This window comes from Corvus cornix, chromosome 2 (assembly GCF_000738735.6).
Source record: "Corvus cornix cornix isolate S_Up_H32 chromosome 2, ASM73873v5, whole genome shotgun sequence".
NCBI lineage: Eukaryota > Metazoa > Chordata > Aves > Passeriformes > Corvidae > Corvus > Corvus cornix.
This window is the reverse complement of record NC_046333.1, coordinates 71,738,190-71,759,531: the sequence shown is the minus strand read 5'-3', so window position 1 is coordinate 71,759,531 and position 21,342 is coordinate 71,738,190. Positions and strand designations below refer to the sequence as shown.

At 38.1% G+C, this 21,342-nt stretch overlaps 1 protein-coding gene across 1 annotated transcript in view; it reads right to left on the bottom strand.

Annotated features, from left to right (window-relative positions):
- DROSHA (drosha ribonuclease III) overlaps positions 1-21,342 on the bottom strand; it is a 74,795-nt gene that overhangs the window by 48,406 nt on the left and 5,047 nt on the right. The window contains 11 exon segments of the mRNA XM_039548420.1: positions 294-463; positions 3,727-3,801; positions 4,983-5,064; positions 6,584-6,655; positions 9,631-9,717; positions 9,827-9,913; positions 11,636-11,716; positions 14,699-14,853; positions 17,276-17,417; positions 17,962-18,193; positions 19,147-19,239. Coding sequence (XP_039404354.1) covers positions 294-463; positions 3,727-3,801; positions 4,983-5,064; positions 6,584-6,655; positions 9,631-9,717; positions 9,827-9,913; positions 11,636-11,716; positions 14,699-14,853; positions 17,276-17,417; positions 17,962-18,193; positions 19,147-19,239 — 1,276 coding nt within the window.

The following is a 21,342-nucleotide window of genomic DNA, read 5'->3' as shown; positions in this document are numbered from 1 at the left end:
ATGCACATAAAAACTGTCTGAGAAAATAGGGAAGCTTTACATACATAAAGTATAGCTGTTCCTTTTAACATGCACATTGAAACAGTGCCCATCTGAAAATACGCCCTTCAGTACAGCAGCAGAAGGGACAATTCAGGGTTGGAACAAGTCAATAAACTGTTCCTACTGCAATCAGCAACTGCCACTGGTCACCTTTTCCTGTTCTAATTTAGCCTGTGACAAACTCTCTGAAACAAGACGTGTACATGTCATTGGATTGTTCACAAAAACAAAAAATTATTTATTTTTTCTACCATGCCAGGGCTGGTAACGATCATCCCTTTGCATTCTTCTGCGTATTTCTGCCATTCCAGTTCTTCCCACTGAAGCATGTTGGCAATCTCCTCTTCAGGCACCAAAGCTTTACTGCATCGTAACAAGTAGAGAAGAATCTGATGCATTGAGAGTACTTCTTTTCCTCCATCTTAAAACCATAAATAAATAAAACACATTTCAGAGATTCACTCCTAAAGCATGTGCAGAAGAGAAAATATGCAGAATACAGACCATTTGTATGAGCAAAATAAAATGCAAAATGCTTAAGTGATTTGACAAGTATCAAGGCAAATGTTTTACTGATGAATACTGTACATGCATAAAAACTTTGCTAAACTAAAGCAGTAACAGTAATGGTGAAGAGAGTAACAGTTCCATCGTACTGTAAAGTTGAAGTTTCTAACTTGCCTGAATAAACTTTAAAATGAGTAGGCAGAACAATCAGTTATGGTGTCCAGTTATATCTTCCTTTTCACAATTTTATCATTCTTTTTACAACAGCAGTTAAAAAGCCTTTAGGCATTCTGCAGCAGTTTTAAAGAACACTCAAAATTTTACAGAATACTTCTGGATGAATGTAGCAAGCTATCCCTGCACTTTAAACTCATCTGTAGTGCTTACATGCTCTAACTGCAGTAATGAAGACTAAAGAGCCTCATGCTGTCTTCTGTCACTAAATGAATCAAGGGCATGTGAAAATTACTAAATACCTCTGAGACCCCAGGAAAAATGCACAGCAAAGGCTGCTTGTAGCAAGAAGACACTATAATCTGATTGGCTTCAGGTAGCCAGCTACAGATGTGAATATGCAAACGTGAAAGGTGAGTGATGGTCCTGACAGATCACCACTCAGAAGACACTGGCTATTCAAATTCAGTATGTCTGCTCACGTAAATGAGAAGTCACTCCATGTTACCACAATGCTTTAATTTTGACATACATCTCTCCAATTCCCTCCTTTAATAGCAGGGTGTTAATCCATAGGTACAGAGGAATCTTCAAGTTTCATCCCCCCAGAGCACAAATGCTGATTTCCCTCCCCCAGGGAGCAGAAACAATCTGGTCCAGCCACTGAGTATATTCTCTCTCTCACCTTAGAGCAATATGGGGGATGACACCACAGCACAAGGAGTGTGATCCCAGGCACACTGGAAAAGCCTTGCAGAGCTGCTGCACAACTGCAGCACTGTGTAAGATGATGTTCCCTACAAGACATGTACAAGCCCTCCTCTTACCTCAGCTGGGATTCCAGCACTACTGCATAGAAATGATGAAAGGGAATGGTGTAACTTGGCCTCTCAGAACAATTAACTCACTTAAACTCCAAGAGGGAATCTTAAGTGGGGAAGATACACCCCCAAACCTCACTGGAAATAGAAAACACTTCTAAATAGCTACAGGGACAGAATTTTAAATGTGCAAAGTTTTCCTTCAAACTGAAGGGGGACTCCACTTACAAGACTGTTTTTTGTCAGCAACTGGATTTACTCTTATGCAAGAGGTAGCCCACATATACCAATCACTAAAATTGGTAGTATCCTTACCCACTGAAGACTGTGTACAGGCTGCGATAGACTGCTGTGCTAAATGAAAGTCTGAGACCCTTTCTGGGCCAGAATATGCAGTACTTGGGACCTCAAATGTGTTTTTTCTAGTCTTTTACTCTCTGAATATATTTATCACCATAAAAATCTATGGCAATACAATACAGCAACTGTTCTGCATGCTATGCATCGCAGTAAACCTGGTATGACTAGCTCAGAGCTACCCCAAGGCCTGTCCCCAAGTAAATCCACATAGAAAACTTGACATCCCAAACCTCATTATTTTTAGACCATGTTAGGAAAGTAAGAAAGAAAAAGTAGAGGGGATGGGAAATCAGCAATTCATTTCTATCTTTAAAGAGACAGCTGATGGATGTGTGGAGATCTGATGCACCAACATCTTCTTTGATTAGACCTAAGTACTGTTCTGCAAGCATACCTGAAGGAAATAGATTTCCACTCTCTGAAAATTAAAAATCTTCATGGGTATCTCAAAAATAATCAATAAAAAATGAAAGCTTGATTAAAAAAAAACCCTGTCAAAAAGATGCTAAAAGGCGACTATATATGCAGAAATATCAGGAAAAAGATACTTTTAAAAGAGTTAGAAGGCTGGGGACCTTAAAGAAGAAGCAGCATACAGGAATACATATTTTAGAGACTTATCCCTCCTCATCCGTAAACAACCCAATAGCACAGAAAGAGCTGACTTCTAAACTAAAATTAAAAAAAAAAAAATCAGAATATAAAAACCCTGAACAGGAATGCACCCTCAAGCTACACAAACCAGGCAGGACAAACTTGTTCTCATTTTGTGATGAGGTCAAGTTAATCAGCCACATGTGGCTTGATGGCTTATTTTGTAAATTGCTTCAGCAAAACCAAATCAATGTTTGCTAGCAAGCCTCAGAGCTCTGCTTCTGATTGAACAGTGCTGTGTATCCAGGAAGGAACAACAATTAGAAATACAGTCATCTAGCCATCAGTACTCTCCACAGTAACGAGCCAAAACTCATTTTGCTCCAGCTATAATTAATATCCCAACTAAGTTTCAAAGCCCAAAGCAGAAAGCACCTCCAGGTCACAGCTCTCTTGATGAAGGTTGTTCCATATTTCATCTGCACCCTAAATCCCACAGCTGAAACACATCCTTCTGTCCACACAACCCTCCTGGAGCAATCACTGGCAGGATCTCAGCAGGACACATTTCCAATGGAGCCATGACATTTACATCAACTGAAAGTCTGTCCTGGTATCTTAGGATGTGTTAAATGCCTCTGTAAACTGTTCACTCAAAACGAGCTGAATGCTCCACATGGAATCTTGTCCTTGGCTGGCAGGCCAGGGTTGAACTGTGTTGGAACGATGGCTTTTGTCTATCGCTATTTGCTGCAAGGTCTAAGCCTGCATTAGGATAAAGAAACAATCAGAAGAGCATGTGCTCAGGGGTGCCCAATCATGCTGACCCTTGCACATCCAGAATTGTAATCTAACCACATGGTATCCTGAAGAGCAGGTGGGAGATGAAATGTGAGAGATTAGATAACAGCACTCTGCAAATGCCACAGCACCATCGCAGAGCAGGACAAGGAGGACACAGCACTGCCTAAAATGACAACAGAGACAAAAGCTGGAAGCAGGACTTGGCCTGTCCATCTGAATTCCAGTTCTTAGTAAACCATCTGCAAGCACTAAAGACTTCAGGCAGAAGCACCAGATCTCTGCACTGACTGAACCATTTGACTTGCAATAAGGGTTTTTCTGTGGAGGTTTTCTCCTGGGGGATAGGGATGTTTTTGGGTTTTGTTTCTTTTTTAAAGCTTTTTTCAGATCTAATTTGTATAACGATATATAATACAAACATTACCTGGAAGAAATCTCACAAACCGCGGCATGAAGTGATATCTGGGACAGGAAACAGAATCATTTTCAAGTGAAGGACCTTAAATACAAAAAAAATACAGAAAATTTTCCAACATTTTTGCAAAAGAAGAAAAGAGGCAACTTTGCTGCAGATGAAATCAATGAATGGTGATTACATTTGACAGGGCTTAAGTTTCAATCCAGAAAGTAACAAAAAAAAAAAGAACAGAGAGACAACTTGTAGTGAAAGCTTTCACACAGATAATTTAAAAGAAATCTAAAATAATTTAAAAATAATAAGAACCTAACAAAAAAAACCCCAGTATTTTAAAAAGAAACAGTAATACAAAAATATTAGTTTATATAATCAGTTAATTATTTCATTTAAGCCTTATAGGTACAAGCACTAGTTTATTTAATCTCCTCCAATTAGTGGGGTGGTTTTGCTTACCAAAACAAAGATAACATGGAAATTTCCTTGGTACTGTTTTGTGGGGTTTTTTTTTTCATTTCCTATTCATCATATAAAGCTTTCAAGAAAATAAAAACTAAACCAACCAGTAAGTGCTAAAAAAAGAACAATCAGAAGCTAAAAAAAGAAAGAACAATCAGAAGCAGTGATAGGAAAGACAACACTAATGTTAGAATATATTATCAAACCAAAGGCTACACAAAATGTATTAAACCTGTGTGCTCCTGTGCAGAGTGAATCTCCACAGACAAAGTCACGACACCCAAACAGACCTACAGATACTGAAATGTAACTCCTCTGATACTCTCATTTCTCTTTTAGACCATGCGAAGTATTCTCTTTCGTTGCAGTCTTCACGGAAACCAGTATTTTCATCTTGTCAAAAGACAACAACATTCAGCTATAATGACAACACTATTCCTGTCTGTATGTCACTGCTTTCTGAGCTGACTGCAGAGAAATACAGTATGAGTAACTTGTTTGTTAGCTTGTAAAAAGAGAAAATAGTTTACCTGACACCTTGGCTTTCAAAATACCATGCACATGATACTCTGTAATATTAAACACACAGTAATATTTACTGTTTGATTAAAAACAAAAGTTCTGAATTACGGCAGAAATTTAGTTTATTTGTGAAAATACAGTGCCAAGTTTGTGCATTTTCACTGCTACACCTCACATGATTGAACTCTAATTTCATCTTCTTGAAGAATAAATGAAGTTTGTCCCTCTTATGGAAAACAGAGGTTACATTGTAATGTTGAGGACTGTCTCAAAATCAATGTTACCTTTAAGATTCCAGTCATACAACTCCAAAATATCTTTGAATAGATACGAAGAAAACAGCTCAAGGCCTCTCACACAAAAATTCTGGGGAAACAAAAAAAATAGACCAAAATTATAATTATATAATACTGCAATACAAATAATGCCATTCATATATAGTTAAATAAAACACTATGAAAAAGCAGTGTCTTCATATTTGCCAACTACTAAATACTGGGTTTTGGAAACAGTATTGATATATTTTTGATCATCTACTCTAACATAGCACAGTTCTCTCTTCAGAAAGCATTGTCAAGAAAGAATGGTATTGAATCTTCTTCATTCAATGTCCAAACCAACAGTATAGGCAGAAATTATGAGTCTGCAATAATCTGCCAAGCACTAAAACCCCTTTTACCTGAGCAAGATGAGCAGATGACACATTTCTGAGAAATATCTTTCTCATAATTCACTTTTTCCCAAATGCTCATAATAAATGTTTATAAATCACCACCTGTGGTATCATATAATTTCCATAGCAAGTGTGAGCACAAGACAAATTGAGGATTACGACTTCAGTAGCCAACAGAAGAAGAATAAAAAGGACGAAAAGAGAAAAAGAAAAACCAAAAAGGGATTCTTTTCATCAAGCAAGGAACTGGCTCCTTCTATGAAGGAACTTATAAACTTTCCCGAACAAACAAAACCAGACTGATATAAATTGTGCATGTACGATATCGGCCATAAATTCCAAACTTAATACCACAATCTGTTTCACAAGTCATTAGTAAAGATGGTCTGCAAATAATCCAGAAATCCCCCAAAATGTTCACTTCCCTGTTTTGCTTGGTAGCTGTTTGTTGTTTCAGTTCAAGATTTGCAGACAACACAGTACATTCACTAACAAGAAATTCATTGCTTTGATCACATTAGTCTTTCTGAGGAATTTCAGGGCTGTTGCATATATTTAGATGCCATTGAGCAACAAAAAAAAGATAATTAGAAAGAAAAATTTAAATATATGTGACTAAATTAAATAGTGATCCTATCTTTGTAGTTAATATGCAGGGTGTTTCTGTACCTACACACACTGTTCCACTGCAGCAATTTACTTTGCAAACTGGATCCACCAGGCATTAATTTGTAATAAAAAACCCCACCACAAACAGATTATGAACTCAATGTGCTTTGCTTGTATCCACAGGAAATTTGTTTTGACAATAGCTTATATTTAGTACTGATAAGCAATCTTCAGAGCTTCAACTTCTGACTAAGTTTCAGCTCTGCCATTGACATATGGTCCTGGCAAAGGAGTACCTCCATATGCCTTATTTTTGTCATACGTAAGAGAATGGTAATGCCTAACTCAATTTACAGATAATGTATATAATTTAAAATAAAAGGAACCTACGGATATAAGCACTTCTTACTATTTGTTTTTAATATATGATAGCCTAGGTAGATAGATTTATGCTAGTACCTGTAAGTGCAAGTTCTGTTTCAGCCACTCCTTCAGAACAGAGCCAGTCTCTTAGAGACTTCGCAAGGTGGGATACTGAAGAGTTTAATCCTTAAACATATCAACAATTCATAACCCACTCTGACTTCTAGTTATCCATCTTACCTCAGGCATCATCTCCTCAATGAAATGAATGGTATAGTCAATGTTAAACCTGATTACTTTGCATAGAGGAATCTGGAAGGAAGAGAGAAATTCAGCATTAAAAACTATACAGCATTAAATGTATAGTTAATACAATTTTATATGCAAAGGTATTACTGTCTGCTGAAAAGGGCACTTACTATAACAGCTGCTCTGGAAGATCATGCAAAGACAAGAACACAAGCACCTGTAAACAGAGTACCAGTTCCAGCCTTCACCTCGGTAATAAAACACAATGCTGACAATGCTAATAAAACACAATGGTGAAGGAAGGTTCAATAATGCCATCTACTGGAGATGAAATTTTCTTTAGAAGGAAAAGTACACCTGTAAACCTCAGACAACCTGTATCCTCTCTCCCTCGGATATTTGCAAGTGAATCTGTTGTTTCTGACACAGTATGTCAGACTGATACAGAGATCTGAAAGCAAGGTGTTTTTAGCTCACTGCCAATTGTGTCAGCTCTATGGTCTTAAAATGTAGTTTTAAGTCAACGCAACATAATGTAATAGCTTAGGGACAAATTTACAGTTTTATACTAATTTAATGCAATAAATATTCTCAGAATTTCACCTGACTAGCTAGCAAGACAAACATTTAATTCCTTTTTTTCATCTTTTTATGGTCCATAAATTGCTGAAGGTGCTTCATTTTTTTAAATGGGATTTTCAGAGAAAAAAAGCTAAATTCCTAAAAGACTACAAAAATGCCGAATTTTCCCTTACACATCTACAGCTCTTACCAAATTTTACTACTCACTGGCCTCAAAGGTATAAAAGAGTGTTAGAATAATTCCATGATCTCTGAAAGTGAAGGAACCCCAAGGTTACTTTACACTGGTAAGCATACAAATAAATATTTGAACAGTGATGGGGTTGCAGTGAAATCAACGTACATAGCAGAGGTGCAATATTCTGCTTGCATCTTCTTACAGCCCCCTGCCAAACATTTGACTATTTTGACTACAAATATCTATTGTTATCTGCATGATACATTGAGAAGCTGCAACCAATGACCAAACAAAACTGCATTTCTTACAGTTTGATACAGTATCAAATGTGAATACACCCCCCCCGACCAAAACCTTGGAATATACCATTAAATAAACCATTTAGAATCTGAGAAGATGAAAACCTGTCATACTTAAAGCAATGAGGCTTTAAAAAAAGTACAGGGATTATTTATTTACTTGCTAACACATAATTTAAACTAGAAGTTGAATACTTTAGAGAATTGACCACAACTAAGATCTCCATGAACTGGAGTTCCATGTAAACAAGCAAATACACAGTAAAAGAACATGTGGTTGGTAATGTAAAATTGGTTTGGTATTTATAATATGAAAATTATAATTTTTCCTATGATGGTACTAAACACTTTCCCTAATACTTGAACTGCTCATTTATTACTCAGTAATAACAGCAGTAACTCAGTAATAACCTAAGTGCAAACCTAAGACTTCATACTACAGAAATTTGGTTAATGCAAAGATGTTGGTGTTCAGATCTCTATTTTTACTACCTTTTGCTACCTCTCTTTTATCAAATATGTTCCAAAGAGTCCCTCAAAGAGCAGATTTTATGTTGTATGCCAAAAATCATATCATGACATCAAGAGACTCCTTCCAAAGGGCTTTATATGTGTTAGTAGCAGGAATTGACACCACAGAATTGCTTTGTATTCAACTCTGTAAAAAAGTAATCATTTGTAGCTGATCACTTCCCCTATCCGGAATGAGAAAAAAAACATATGCACATATGCACTTTACAGCTTAATAGATTCTCTAACCATTCAATCAAAGAAGAGTTTTCCTTGTTGTCTGTATATTAAAGATTTCTGTAACTCTCTGCCTTGCTGTCACATAGCAGACACAAAAATTGTAAAGGTAAGAAGGGTCTCTTTATTCTTTTAACGTGAATAAAACAAAACTGCTCCTTTTTGCTCATTAGCAAAGTGAAAACGTAAAGCCTTGACATAAATTTGCCTTGAATCCTGAGGCTGAGTTAATGCTACTGGGCAGCAGTGCTTCCCATTGCCATGTCAGAGGCTGAACTCCACTCTCTCACTTATCAACAAGAGTCCCTTCCCCTGACCACCAAAAGTGAAGTTTTCATATCCATTACATAAGCAAACTGTCAGAAGTAATTTCTTCTCAGTGCCTCTCAGTTCCAGTATCCTTACATGCCAGTCCTGTGCTCATAACCATTCTTACACTGAGTTGTGGCATTGGTGATATTGCTAGTAATAGATATAAAACCCACAGAAACTAACACACACTGAATTTTTGAGAAAACCTTGAAATAACCAAGATAACAAAAAAATCTTCTAGTGTACAGAAATGAAGTATTTGCATATTTTCCATTCATGTTTGGCTAACTCAGCTTATACTAGAAAAGCAAGGCAGCCAGGTACCAGTCATGTCCTTTTCTTGTTACACCTGCTTTCAAAACACAAACACCTGTATGTACCTACAGCTTTTACTAAAAATCATAACTTGCTAGGTCCTGAAGAAGCTGAACAGCTGTTATAAAGTACTGGAGACATCTAAGTAAGTTTTAAGAAGGGAGAAAACCTTTTAGAGTTTAGAGTGGATCTCTGAATAATTTAATTTGTCACTTGAAGGGGAAAACTTTTTTTGTTGTTGTTGGTAGTTTTTTAAACTTTGCCAACTTAATAAACCCACTCATCCAATTTAAATCCAATTAGCAGTTTTAACAAGTTGTTCCATGGTTTTAATTCACTTCCAAACTGCAAAACATGTAAAAACATTACTTCAGTGCACATCACAGCCTCAGTCACAGTTCAAAGACGCTGCTTACCACAATCAGTCAAGACAAAATCGGAGCTCCATTAGCACAAGTATCTTTCCCCAGTCTCAAGTGCTGGCAAGATGTTTGTAGCATACACATATTGTTTTTTTAGAGAAGTTCTGCTTCAGAGCAGAATGAGCACCTTGTAAAGAAATCCCCTGTACGAAACCTAAAGTATGTAGCAATGACCATACTTACATTTGTTAGTGGGGCATGTGCAAACATGGAGAACCCTTCAAAGATATATTCATGGTCATCATACTCAATAACAGTAGGTCTGTCTGTCTTAAAAAAAGAAAAACAAAACCACCACGGAGTAAGCAAGAAGCAGTATGACTTTTGTCACTGAAAATAAAATCAGAGTCCTAGTTTGAATTATTTATAAAGTACTTACTAAGAAATTTGTGGGAGGTGACACAGTAATTCGATAGTGGTACAGTCTTCCAGCATTGTTGGTCATGGGGCGACATGGTTTAATGGGCTTAAAGGAAGAGATAAGTAGAGTTATGTGTAGAGTCAAGGCAAATTTAGATTAAAAGAGAGAATAAAGCATTTCTAATAGCCATGAAATATGCATTAGAAAAAATTAAATAAAAGCAGGTAGTCATAATTAAGTATTCTGGGAAGGAGGAAAGTGTGGCCTTATCTCTACTTTCACTTTAAGAAATATTTTTAAAGCTATTCAAAAGCAAAAGAAGGTGGATTTTTTTTTTTAATTTTCCATTTAACTCTCCATCTCTCTTACACACCACAGTTAGCTGTTTACGTTCCAGAGTAATTTCCTCTCCTATATAAATTTGTTTCAGGAAACACAGTTTTAAAAGTTTATGAAGAGGAGCTTGAACATCACACAAGATGATCTCAAGGGACATTATCAAGATAGACAGGTATCAGTCCATCTGCTTGGGGGAAATCTGAGGCCTGAAGAGAAGGGATTAGTCTATCACCACAGAGTAACTCCACTCTGTTACAAGGTTATAATGCTTGACTTTGAGGTCCAAAGGCAGCCAGACACAAGGAATTTCATGTTTCCTTCCAGATTGTTTTGAAGCAGTCCTATGTAAAGACCTAAACTCCTCAACAGTCAGACAAAACCAGTTTATCGTATGTCCTACATACAACTTGCTGCAGTTCAGAGGCTGCCACCAGCCTGCTCGGAATACATTGGGAAAAAGAATAAAATCACTGCAGTGAGCAGGGTACTGCTCTGAACAGCAGAAGAAAAGTTGGCCTGTGGCATTGGCAAGACAGCTACACCACTAGACTGTTCTGGCCACTCTGCAAACCTTACGCAGTAAGCAGGGTGATTACATTGGCTCTTCAGCCCCAAAATAAGCTTCTCACTGCTGCAACAAGACAGCGGCAAATAAGCTAGTTCAAAACTAGGCAGTTTCATCTACAGGACACTGTGAGAAGTAGTATATCCTAGGAGATTTTGTGAAACCTGCGATTCCCAGATGGCATTGTTCCAGGGAGCAGCTGCCTTCATGCACCAAGTTTTATATATAGTAGTTTTCTCCTCCTAAATTTTCTCCCTCCTCTGCAAGAAGAACCCTAGATGTAACATGGGGAGGAATAGATCCTGAACTAGAGCAATTTATAGTAAGCTTCAGACCAAAGCCAATTTTCTGAACTCAAATAATTCACAGAAACGTTCATAACTCCTTAACTGCAGAGAAATAAAAGATTGTTTCGGTAAATATATGTAAGAAGGCCTACTGAAAAATAAAATTTTTCAAGAAAAAGCACAAAGATAAATTGTAAAGCCTACATGCTAAGGCAAGAATGCCTCCTGACAAGCCTTCTGCTTCTTTCAGCAGCAGATTACTATTTACTTTTTCTTTTAAAGTAATCACTTCACAGAGTGGGCCCTTCAAAATGTATTCATCCACTTGAAGATAGGAGATCTTTTGATCACAAGTTCTTTTCTATTAACATAATTGTGTTTCAGAAACTTAAAAAAAACCCAAACAAACCTAAAACTAAGCAAACACAGGCAAAAGTTTTCTACAGTTTCCAGGTGGATGTCACTACCAGTATTGCATTTTAAATATGAGGTTACATAACTGAATGATTTAAAGCTGCACAAGCGTTTTTTTTACTCAGCCGGTAAATCATGGGAAAGACCCCTCAAATCAACCTAAGCAGGAATTTACAGCTGCAAGTTTGTATTCATAATTGCAATCCTTAGAATTACTAATACCTCTTCGCCAGGATAAATGCCATGTCTTATTCCCGTTCGCCGGGCTTTAGCACTGCACTTGCACAAAGGTCCATCATTCATCTGTCAAAAACAAAATAGGATTCTGGTTGTATTGAAAAGTGTTTTTGGGAAAGTATGTTGGTTTTAATGCCCTGAGTGCTGATGCTTCTAAAAGCCTGTCATGCTTAGATTAAGTGGATGTTCTTAAGCCAATAAAACTGAAAACAGTATAGACTAATATTAAGAAAACTGCACAGCAGCATTAGAACTGCATCACTGTTTCAGAAGCACAAGATGGAAAAACACTCTCAACAGAATTCTACTACCCTGCTATAATGCACCTCTTTTCCATTGCTTATACACATAAACAGCATGATGACTGCCTAAAACGAAATTCAGGTCCTAAACATGTATGTGTCAATATTTACATGCTGAAATCTCCATATTCAAACAGTTCCACTGGGCTCTCTGACTGAAAACACATCCTCAACTAAGCCTTTTGCCATGGAACAAGACTATCCCCTGAAATGCAGACCATTCAAAGATTTTACTTGGTACTTTAAAGAACTAATGGGAACACTTCAAATCCATCCTGTAAACAGATCAGTAAAAAAGATAAAGGGGGAAGAAATACCCACTTGAGTATTCAGTATGAGTGCATCAAGCAGCTATACCAAAAAGGGCCAGTGCATATATTACAATGCTAGCATCTTTCTTTTCACTTTTATGACCAAGATCAATGCAGACTATCAACTACTGCAACAGCCTAAAGCTTTCTGCCCTTAACATTATGCCCATTGCAGAAATCCAACAAAAGAAGCCCAGAAACAAACCAGAGAAACAAAGTAAGTTCCCAACTCAAGGTTTCAAAGTTTGAATCCAAGAAATTAAACTTCTTTTAGACTTAGGAAAAAAAACAACCAAACAAACAATAAACTTGCAACGCAACAGAAAAACCAGCAGAACTTTCCATGCTATTACAAGCAGTCTGAAAACACAAACAGCATCCACAGTGGGGCTAAATGGCATTATCATATATTAGATATAATGTGAAGATACCACAGGAAGAAAGACTCATTAAACCACTGTTAATGTTAGCTTTAGGGAGTTGGGACAGGGATGCAACCTTTTAGTTTTGATGTTAATTCTCTAAATGTTCACCTCAGTTTCTTCAAACTGGCACAATGCATATGTGCAAAGGATCATAAGAAGCAGGAACTTCCCTACTTGTTTGGAAACTGAGCCACACAATCTTAACAATGGAGTGACATGACAGCTTGTTGTCCTCACAGTTTTTCCCATACTCTGAGAAGAACAGGCTCCAAGAAATTGAATCATGCTCATAGGTAGAAGCATACTTCCTCACTGGCTTACACAGCAACAAGACAGAAGAGAGTTAAAAACACAGTCAACAGCTAACTGCTCATCAGTGCCCCAAAACTAAGGGTCTGCTGAGGCTATTTAAATAATCATCACTTATTTTTGAAAATCTCATCCTTAATTCTTAGAACTATTCAGCACAAATACTGCTTCTTTTATATTAAATGCACAGGCCAAAACTCAGAGAGATGTGAAGTACTTGTAAAGTCAAGACTTGAGAAGCAAGTCAGATACATCTCTAGCTCGTCCCTAACAACACTGCTCACAGAAAAAAATGCAGGAGAACAATCATGAATTGATGGTAAAATGATGAGAGATTACAAATTTACATAGGCAATGCCTTCTCTGACCAACAGAGCAACACAAACAAGCAGATCACATTTGTAAGGCAAAAGCCGCTGTGGTGGCATTGAATTTAACAATTTATTTTCTGGCAACTGTCAGCACTGCTGGAGATTATCCAAATTAACAAACAAGCTTCTCAGATCGAAGGGTTGGGAAGATCCATCCTACAAATCTAGTTCCATGTCAGACAGTGTACTTGTACATGTCAGAGTGCATGGCAATCATTCCTGTTTTATTTATTGACAGAAAGCATTCTGACACACCAGATAAATACCTATGAAAACTTCAATGTTTTCAAATAAAATCTACACAGAAGTACAACAGCACTGACAAGCTCACCATGATTGATTGTAGCCCTTTCAAGAAAGATGAAGAGTCAGTCTCAAGAAAGTTTTTGGGAAAGAATGTTTTTCAGCAAGAAACTCAGTTTTTCCACCTTTTTTCCCGCTAATCTTCTTCATAGAACATTACTTTGAAGTGTGCCCAAGAGCTACACAACTTTTTCTGTTAAATATCTAAACAGTTCGCTAAGTTGGCTCTCCATACAAATAAAAACAGCTAGCTATGCTCAATCATTCTTTTTAAACTAGAAGCATAAACAGGAATCTGTAATAGAATATTCAACAGACTTTTGAATTACCACAGTGGCAATATGTGTTGCAGTATCTCTTCACATTATGATTTGTTGCACGCTACTCATACATCACACAAAGTGCCAGAAAAATAAGTTTACTGACATGTCACTTGAAATGAGAAAATAGATTGTAAAATATTTAAGTAAGAAAGATGAAGATGGTGAATTTGCAAACAAAAATTAGTCTTCTGTGCAATGTGTACATTCAAAACAGCACTTCATGAGCTCAGCAATTACATTTAATGAGAATTACAATCTCCATGCAATTACAAAAGAACCATTAGACAAGAAATTAGAAGCATTAGCTGCATATTTAAAACATTATTTATCATTATGAGCTGAGAGCTTAAGGTGAAAAATTTGTAAAGGATGTACACATATTGCCTTTTCTCCACCACACAATTCAGTTGTGTACCTTTATCTCAGGGCTAAAAGGACAGCATTAGCATACTGTTAGCAATTCAGTTTTTATTAATGCTGTCAGACATGATTCCAACTGAATAATCCACACGATTAATCAGCTGGAACCACACTCTCGAAATCAAAAGCGAAGTGCTTTGAAGAAGATGAGAGAGAAAAGGGAAAACGGGTAAAGAAAGCATTTTGAAATAGAAGTCACTCTACATGTTTGACAACAACGCAGAATTTTCAGTTTATTTGGAGAATGACCTTTGGATACCCAGCACTTTTTCCTCACACCCTACCTGTCCTGGATCATTGTACCACAGTTCTTCATGGAGACGATCAGGGTGTGCTTTTTTACGCTTAATTTCTGCAATGACGTCAATAACATCTGAATCTGAACTGCTGGAGCAGCTGCTGTCATCTTCAGAGTCACACTCTGACTCACTGGAGCTCTCTGATTCACACAGAAGAAATAAAGACAGCTGAAAAACACTTCCACATGCTCTCTTCTCCATAGCAATGCATTCTCTAACATGAATTAATGTCTGGACTTAATACTAAAAACACCTCCACACTCAAAAACCTTGATCTCACATATCTCTAATCTCCTGTGGTACTTTGAAGCAACTCCCTTTCTTATGCACATAATTTTAGTCACTCATTTTCACAGATATCCTCAGGTCTAATTTAAATAAATGGATTCACAGCCAAGACATATACCAGGAAGCAAGTAAAGTTTATTATTCTTGGAATAAAATGCAATATTTCTTCCATTTGTCAAGTTTTGACTTAAAATATATTACTGTACTGCCAGTGCTTTCAAATACTGTGAAACTATGGTTTTAAAATACACATTTACTGAACACGAGACTCTCCTTGGTTGAAAGAAAAAGGAGAGAGAGAAAATGAGAGACTATCAGTAGGAAAAAGTTTCCCTTTTTTTTAAAATTAAGATGTATTTTTACACAGTTCATAATTTGGCATAAGGTGTTATTAAAATATGTCCTTGGAGCACATGGTTTACATAGGTCATCTATGCTCAGCTGAAATAAGTGTTTTCTTACAAAGTATGCACATGTGTATTCCTACAAATATTCACAAAGACTTAAGTTTCAAAAGTTCTCTGATTTACAACGGATTAGTACTGAGGTCTATTTTCAGGCGCAAAATGTGCCTGGAACCCATGAGAGTAAGCTGGAGTTTCAAAAGACTAACACAGAACTTTTCGATGTCACGTATTGGAATCATAGAATGGTGTGGGCTGGGAGGAGCCTTAAAGACCATCGAATTCCAACCCCTTTGCCATGGGCAGGGACATCTCCCAGTAGACCAGGTTGCTCAACGCCCCATCCAGCCTGGGTTTAAACATTGCCAGGGATAGGACATCCGTAACTTCTCTCTATGGGCAACTTGTTCCAGTGCTTCTCCACCCCCAAGTAAAGAATTTCTTCCATCATCAGCCTTTCATGATCTAAAAGCACTCCTGGAGTGCACTGCTATCTCACTGCAAAACACGACTACTGCTGACACAAGCCAGAACAGAGACAGCATTTACTGAAGTTAAAAAATAAGACAAACTACTAGACACTACATGGCTGTAGGAGAAGCTGCCACAGACACCAAATTAGCCCAGGAGAACAGTGAAGAGAGTGAATAGAGCCTTCAGGTTCTCCAGAAAGACTAGGAAAAGAAAATGCAGAAGTTGCTCTTGGCCCTATCATATTTTAGCCTGGAGCAGCAGGCTTTCTTCCTCAGAGATCTGAGGAATGACAGCTTTATGCAGGTATGTTGAATGCAGCAGTCCCATCCTTGATTCACCCACATGAAAAAACATCTCCTAAAAACCCCTACAGTTTACTTTGCTAGTGATTCTTGAAGGAGTTTAAATATATGCAAATTCACTGTTCAAAAAAAAAGTGAAGAATTCCTTTACAAAAGTGAATTCACATTTTATTTCATCTGTATTTCTCTTTTTCTTTCCTCTTCATTGCATCCTTTTATACCATCAGCATGTAACCATGTCATTAGGCCTGTAATTCATCTTTAGAATTTTTGATATGTGACCTTTTAATGAGTTACTAAGATGAGATATGAAAGTTTGAAGCAGCTCACTTGGCCAACATGAAGCAATATTTACAAAGCAAGCTCAACAGAGTATCTAAATTACTGTGATATGGCTAAAATTTCTTGAACTAAAGCACTAAAAAACACACTATGAAACACTGAAATGCTGGAAGTAGGAAAACAACAGCTTTCACAAAACAAACCAAGAAAAATAGCTTTCACTGACTTCTGAGTAGATAAATTGCTATAAAAACCTCTGCCCTGATAATTCAACCAGTATTTCCCCAGTATCTGATGCTGCTAGATGTATTTCACTGTCAGAAGACCATAAAGGTGGTCCAAGATAATGCAGATAATGTATGTTATGAAAACTAATACTTTTGCAGAGGTCTGATCATACTAAGCAGACCTGCACAACAAAAATACAATACTGAAGAAAAACTCCTATGTTTGCTTTCATAGCATGAGTCTATCACCACTACCCTTGCTTGCTCTTTAGAAATCTAAAACCAGGAGCTCCTCAAAACCTCTCATATGCCATTCTCTGAACTATCTGATCATGCTCAGGGTGTTTCATACCATGCAAGAAACTAGCATTTGGTAGTGATGGATACCCTCCCTTTTCCCCCAGGCTTTCTGGGTAAAGAACTGAGCTCTGCTTCAGTCAAAAGCTACAGTAAAACTCCCATGGATATGAAATACAAAGGAGGGACTTAAAAAACACCTATCAACATTATTAAGTACACACAACTGCCAAAACAGGTTAACTACAGATTATTCCATTTCAGAGCTTTGTCACCATTTCAGCTTACCTAAATCTTCATCCAGCTTGGTTTTCGGTGGCTCCCATGGTGGCCTGGCTGCTTTGGCCTTTGCCTGTCGCTTTCCTAACTCCTCATCAAACTTTTCATACAGATCTCGGAGCTTGCTTGTTCCTACCACAGTAGAATCCCCCTGTTAATAAAAAAATTAGAACAACAGAACAAAAAAAGGAGAGTGTTAATATAGCACAAGAACTCAACACCTACCAGCATTTAATGAAAAAAAGCAAGAAGGTGGGAAAGACGGAGCTTTGTAGTTCAGTGAAACATGGGAATAACTAATAAGGCTTTAGCATATCATTACATTGCTTCACCAGGTGAACTAGCAGACAAATTATTTCATTTGCTGGTATAGCACATCTCCAAGGTTGCAGGAATATATGGTGCTTGAGGCATCTTTGCTCAAACACAGGTATAATGGGCAAAAAAGTCTATCTTTCCTTCCTGGAGACAAAAAAAAGTACCCCCTTTTCCATGTACCACTTATCTGAATGCTAACAGACAAAAGGAACTGATGAAAACAGAGAAGAACAGCAACGAATGAAGCCCCTAATGGGATTAAAAGACTGAAATGATTAGGAAGAGAGAAGAATTAAACGACACAAAACATGATCCTGCTGAAGGGTTCCTATTATAAAGGACTGTCTGCAGTCATTTTAGAGTTCCCACTGACATACCACTTGATCCATGGGGTCATTGGAATAATAGCTTTCAGAATGGGTACAGCGAACCCAGACTGGCTTAAGCAATTCCTCATCTTCCTCTTCATTTTTTTCAGATGCATTCTCTTCTGATTCTTTGTCTTTGACAGCAGTATGATTTTTCTCTTTGCTGGAGTTCTGGTTCTCAGACCACCTTTCTCTGTCCTCCTCCCATCGGGTTCTCTTTCTCTCTCTGCTTGGAGACCGGCTTAGAGGGAGAAAGCAAACAAAAGCAATTCTCTTTATTATTTTAACAGTGACGGTTTTAAAATGAAAAAGAGTTTGCTTCAGATCAGTACATCATTCTATCATATAAACTGCAGCAAAATCCAGTTGCCTTTCCAGCTTTTAACTTGCATCACAAAGAGTACAAGAGTAATTTGTAGTTCTGAACTGCTATAAAAATGACTTAAAATTCGATGTGCTTTTTATTTTAAGCCATATTAAAGAATTAAAATAAAAATTACATGGCATTTTAAATTACAATTCCTACTTGCATTCTAGGTGAATTTCTTTTAATTTTATTTCTAAGTTAGGAACTCAGTAGTAAAAAATAAGTCACATCACTCACAACTAAAAGTTACAGTAAGAAGTTTCAAAACATAGCCCACAAACTATTGGCATGACAAAAGAATTCAGGTTTTATTAAAAAGATTATACAGAAACCACACTTCTGTAACTCTAACATGCCTTTGAACAACACAATGTGTGATATTCCTTATGCATCATAAGAGTAATGTTTCAAAAGATGAATAAGGAAACTACCAGCTTTTGTTTTCTTTTAAATCTCCTCTGCCTACAAAACCAATAACGTTGTAATGATTTCAACTATCCAGAATTCAGAAAGGAGCAGCAATATAAGAAAAGACTCTAAATGATAACCTGAAGATAGAATGACTTTAAATAATTTTGGTACTTTACAGAACAGGAGATGTAAGAGAAAGTCTTTAGGACACAGCAGTGAAACTCTCCAGAGATTAATCCTGTTTCTAACTCTACAAGGTCTTGAGATAACTGGCATTTGCATGTATCAGTATACGATCATAAATTTAAGACACCCATCTTTTCTGAGTTTCAAATGAGACACATATGCACACAAAACCTCACGAGTGGATGCACAGAGCCTCAAATGCTCAAGAGACCACATGCAGCCTTCCTTACCTTCCTGCTCTCTTGTAATCCTTTTTGTAGGATCTGTCTGGTGATGGTGATCTTCTGCTGTCACGGTGCCTATGCCTCTCCCTCTCCCGTTCCCTTAAAAAGTTCAAAAAATAAGCTGAATGAGAAATCTGGCATTCCATACACTCCACACCTGAAAGGAACACAAAAGCAGTCTAAGATCATGTTAATGCAAAATGACAGCCACATGCTGACTGCTAAAAGATGTTCTTGACACTGACCTTCAAGAAACTTGTAAAAGATAGTCATCTATCCATGTGCTCCATCTGCTTCAACAAAGCCATCTATCTCAATACAAGAGTGAATTCACACCATACATAGGCAACATCTATGAACTCACCACAGGACCTATTACCATTCTTCCTCTTCTCCTTTTACGAATGGCAAAGGGTAAGACTGTTGTATCTACAACCATTCCAAATGCTCCAAGGAGGGAAAAGAAAACCTACTTCAAGCACAATAGCTTTGTAAACACAGCAGTCATTCAAGTGCTTGAGGCAAGCCCTCTCCCTTACAGCCACCTCAAGCACACACAAAGAGCAGACAGATACAGACAATCTGCACAATGCTGAAACTATAACTCTCATCTACAAGACTCACCTTGCACATACACATAAAGAATTTGATAACCCAAACCTATTTCTGGGATCAAGGAGCTTTAAATTAACTGAAGTCTTGGGGAAGAGGGGCTGGAAAGCTGTCCAGCAGAACAAATGAGTGTAGTAGCCTGTTAACCCACTGCTTTCGTGATGCCATGTTCCCCTTCCTGCTCCCCCCTGCCCTTAGCCTTGGCCACTTCCTCGGTTTCTCCATACTGGTTCCTGTACCCCAACCCTGCCCAGGTACCAGCCCTGGGCCCCTGACAAAACCCCCTCACGTGCAGACCACGGGGTCTCTCTGCCTCTGGAAATCGCAAGGACAAGATGTGATTAAAGCCATCTCAACCCTCATGAGAGACTCTTCTCACTTCATTCATCATCACTGGTTGTGACGCTGAGAGCTGACCAGAGCGAGATCACGGGGCCATCCGAAATGGACTGCGGGATGCAACAGGTCGCATTGCCCTAGGAAACCCTCGCTGAGCTCTCAGGGAGCTACAGCCTGCTAAGCAAAATCTAGCGGTTACACCAAATGAGGATGTTGGTCACAGGCAGGTGAATATGAGCCAGCATAGGCCCAGGTGGCCAGAAAGGCCAAAGGCATCCTGGCCTGTATCAGAAATAGTGTGGCCAGCAGGACCTGGGCCCTGACTGTCCCTCTGTACTTGGAACTGGTGAGGCTGCACCCAGAATCCTGTGTCCAGTTCTGGGCTCCTCACTACAAGCAGACATTGAGATGCTGGACCATGTCCTGAGAAGGGCAATAGAGCTGGTGAAGGGTCTGGAGAGTGAGCTGGGGTTCTTGTGCCTGGAGAAAAGGAGGCTCAGGGAAGACCCTGTAGCTCTCTACAACTGCCTGAAAGGGGGTTGTAGCCAGGTGGAGGTCAGCCTCTTCTCCCGCATAACAAGCGACAGAATGAAAGGAAACAGCCTCAAGGTGCACTAGGGGAGATTTCATTTGGATAGTAGGAAAAATTTCTTCACCCAAAGGGTTATCCAGCACTGGAATAGGCTGCCCAGGAAAGTGGTATCATCATTCCTTAAAAAAGCGCTTAAAAGAGATGTAGACGTGGCACTTAGGGATACAATTTAAGCAGTGGAGTTGGCAGCATTAGGTTACAGGCTGGACTTGATGATCTTAAGGATGTTTTCCAACCTAAGTGATTCCGTGAAATTACTGTATTTATTAGGCAGGAAAGATCACACAGGCAGTTTTTATACTCTGCTAACAGCTGGCAACTCATTGTGCATCTGTTAAAACTTCTAGTCTGTTGATACACTAGGAATTATAAACAGTGCTTCAAGTGGCCAGGCGGGTTAACAGAACGAGTCAAAATTATTTATGAACATATATATATATGTTTGTTTCCATGCTCATAATACGAAACAGAATGCCAATTTACAAAGCAAAGAGTTCAAACTATCTATTGTTTTCCCCAGCCCCATTCATCCTTGTTTGTCAGCATCATCCTTGTTCAAGCATGGATTTCAGTCTTCAGAGAGCACATTCCATGCCATCTGATTTGCTTGGGAGACGGATGCTGCAGAAAAAAAACAACCCCAAGTGTGGCAAACAGCT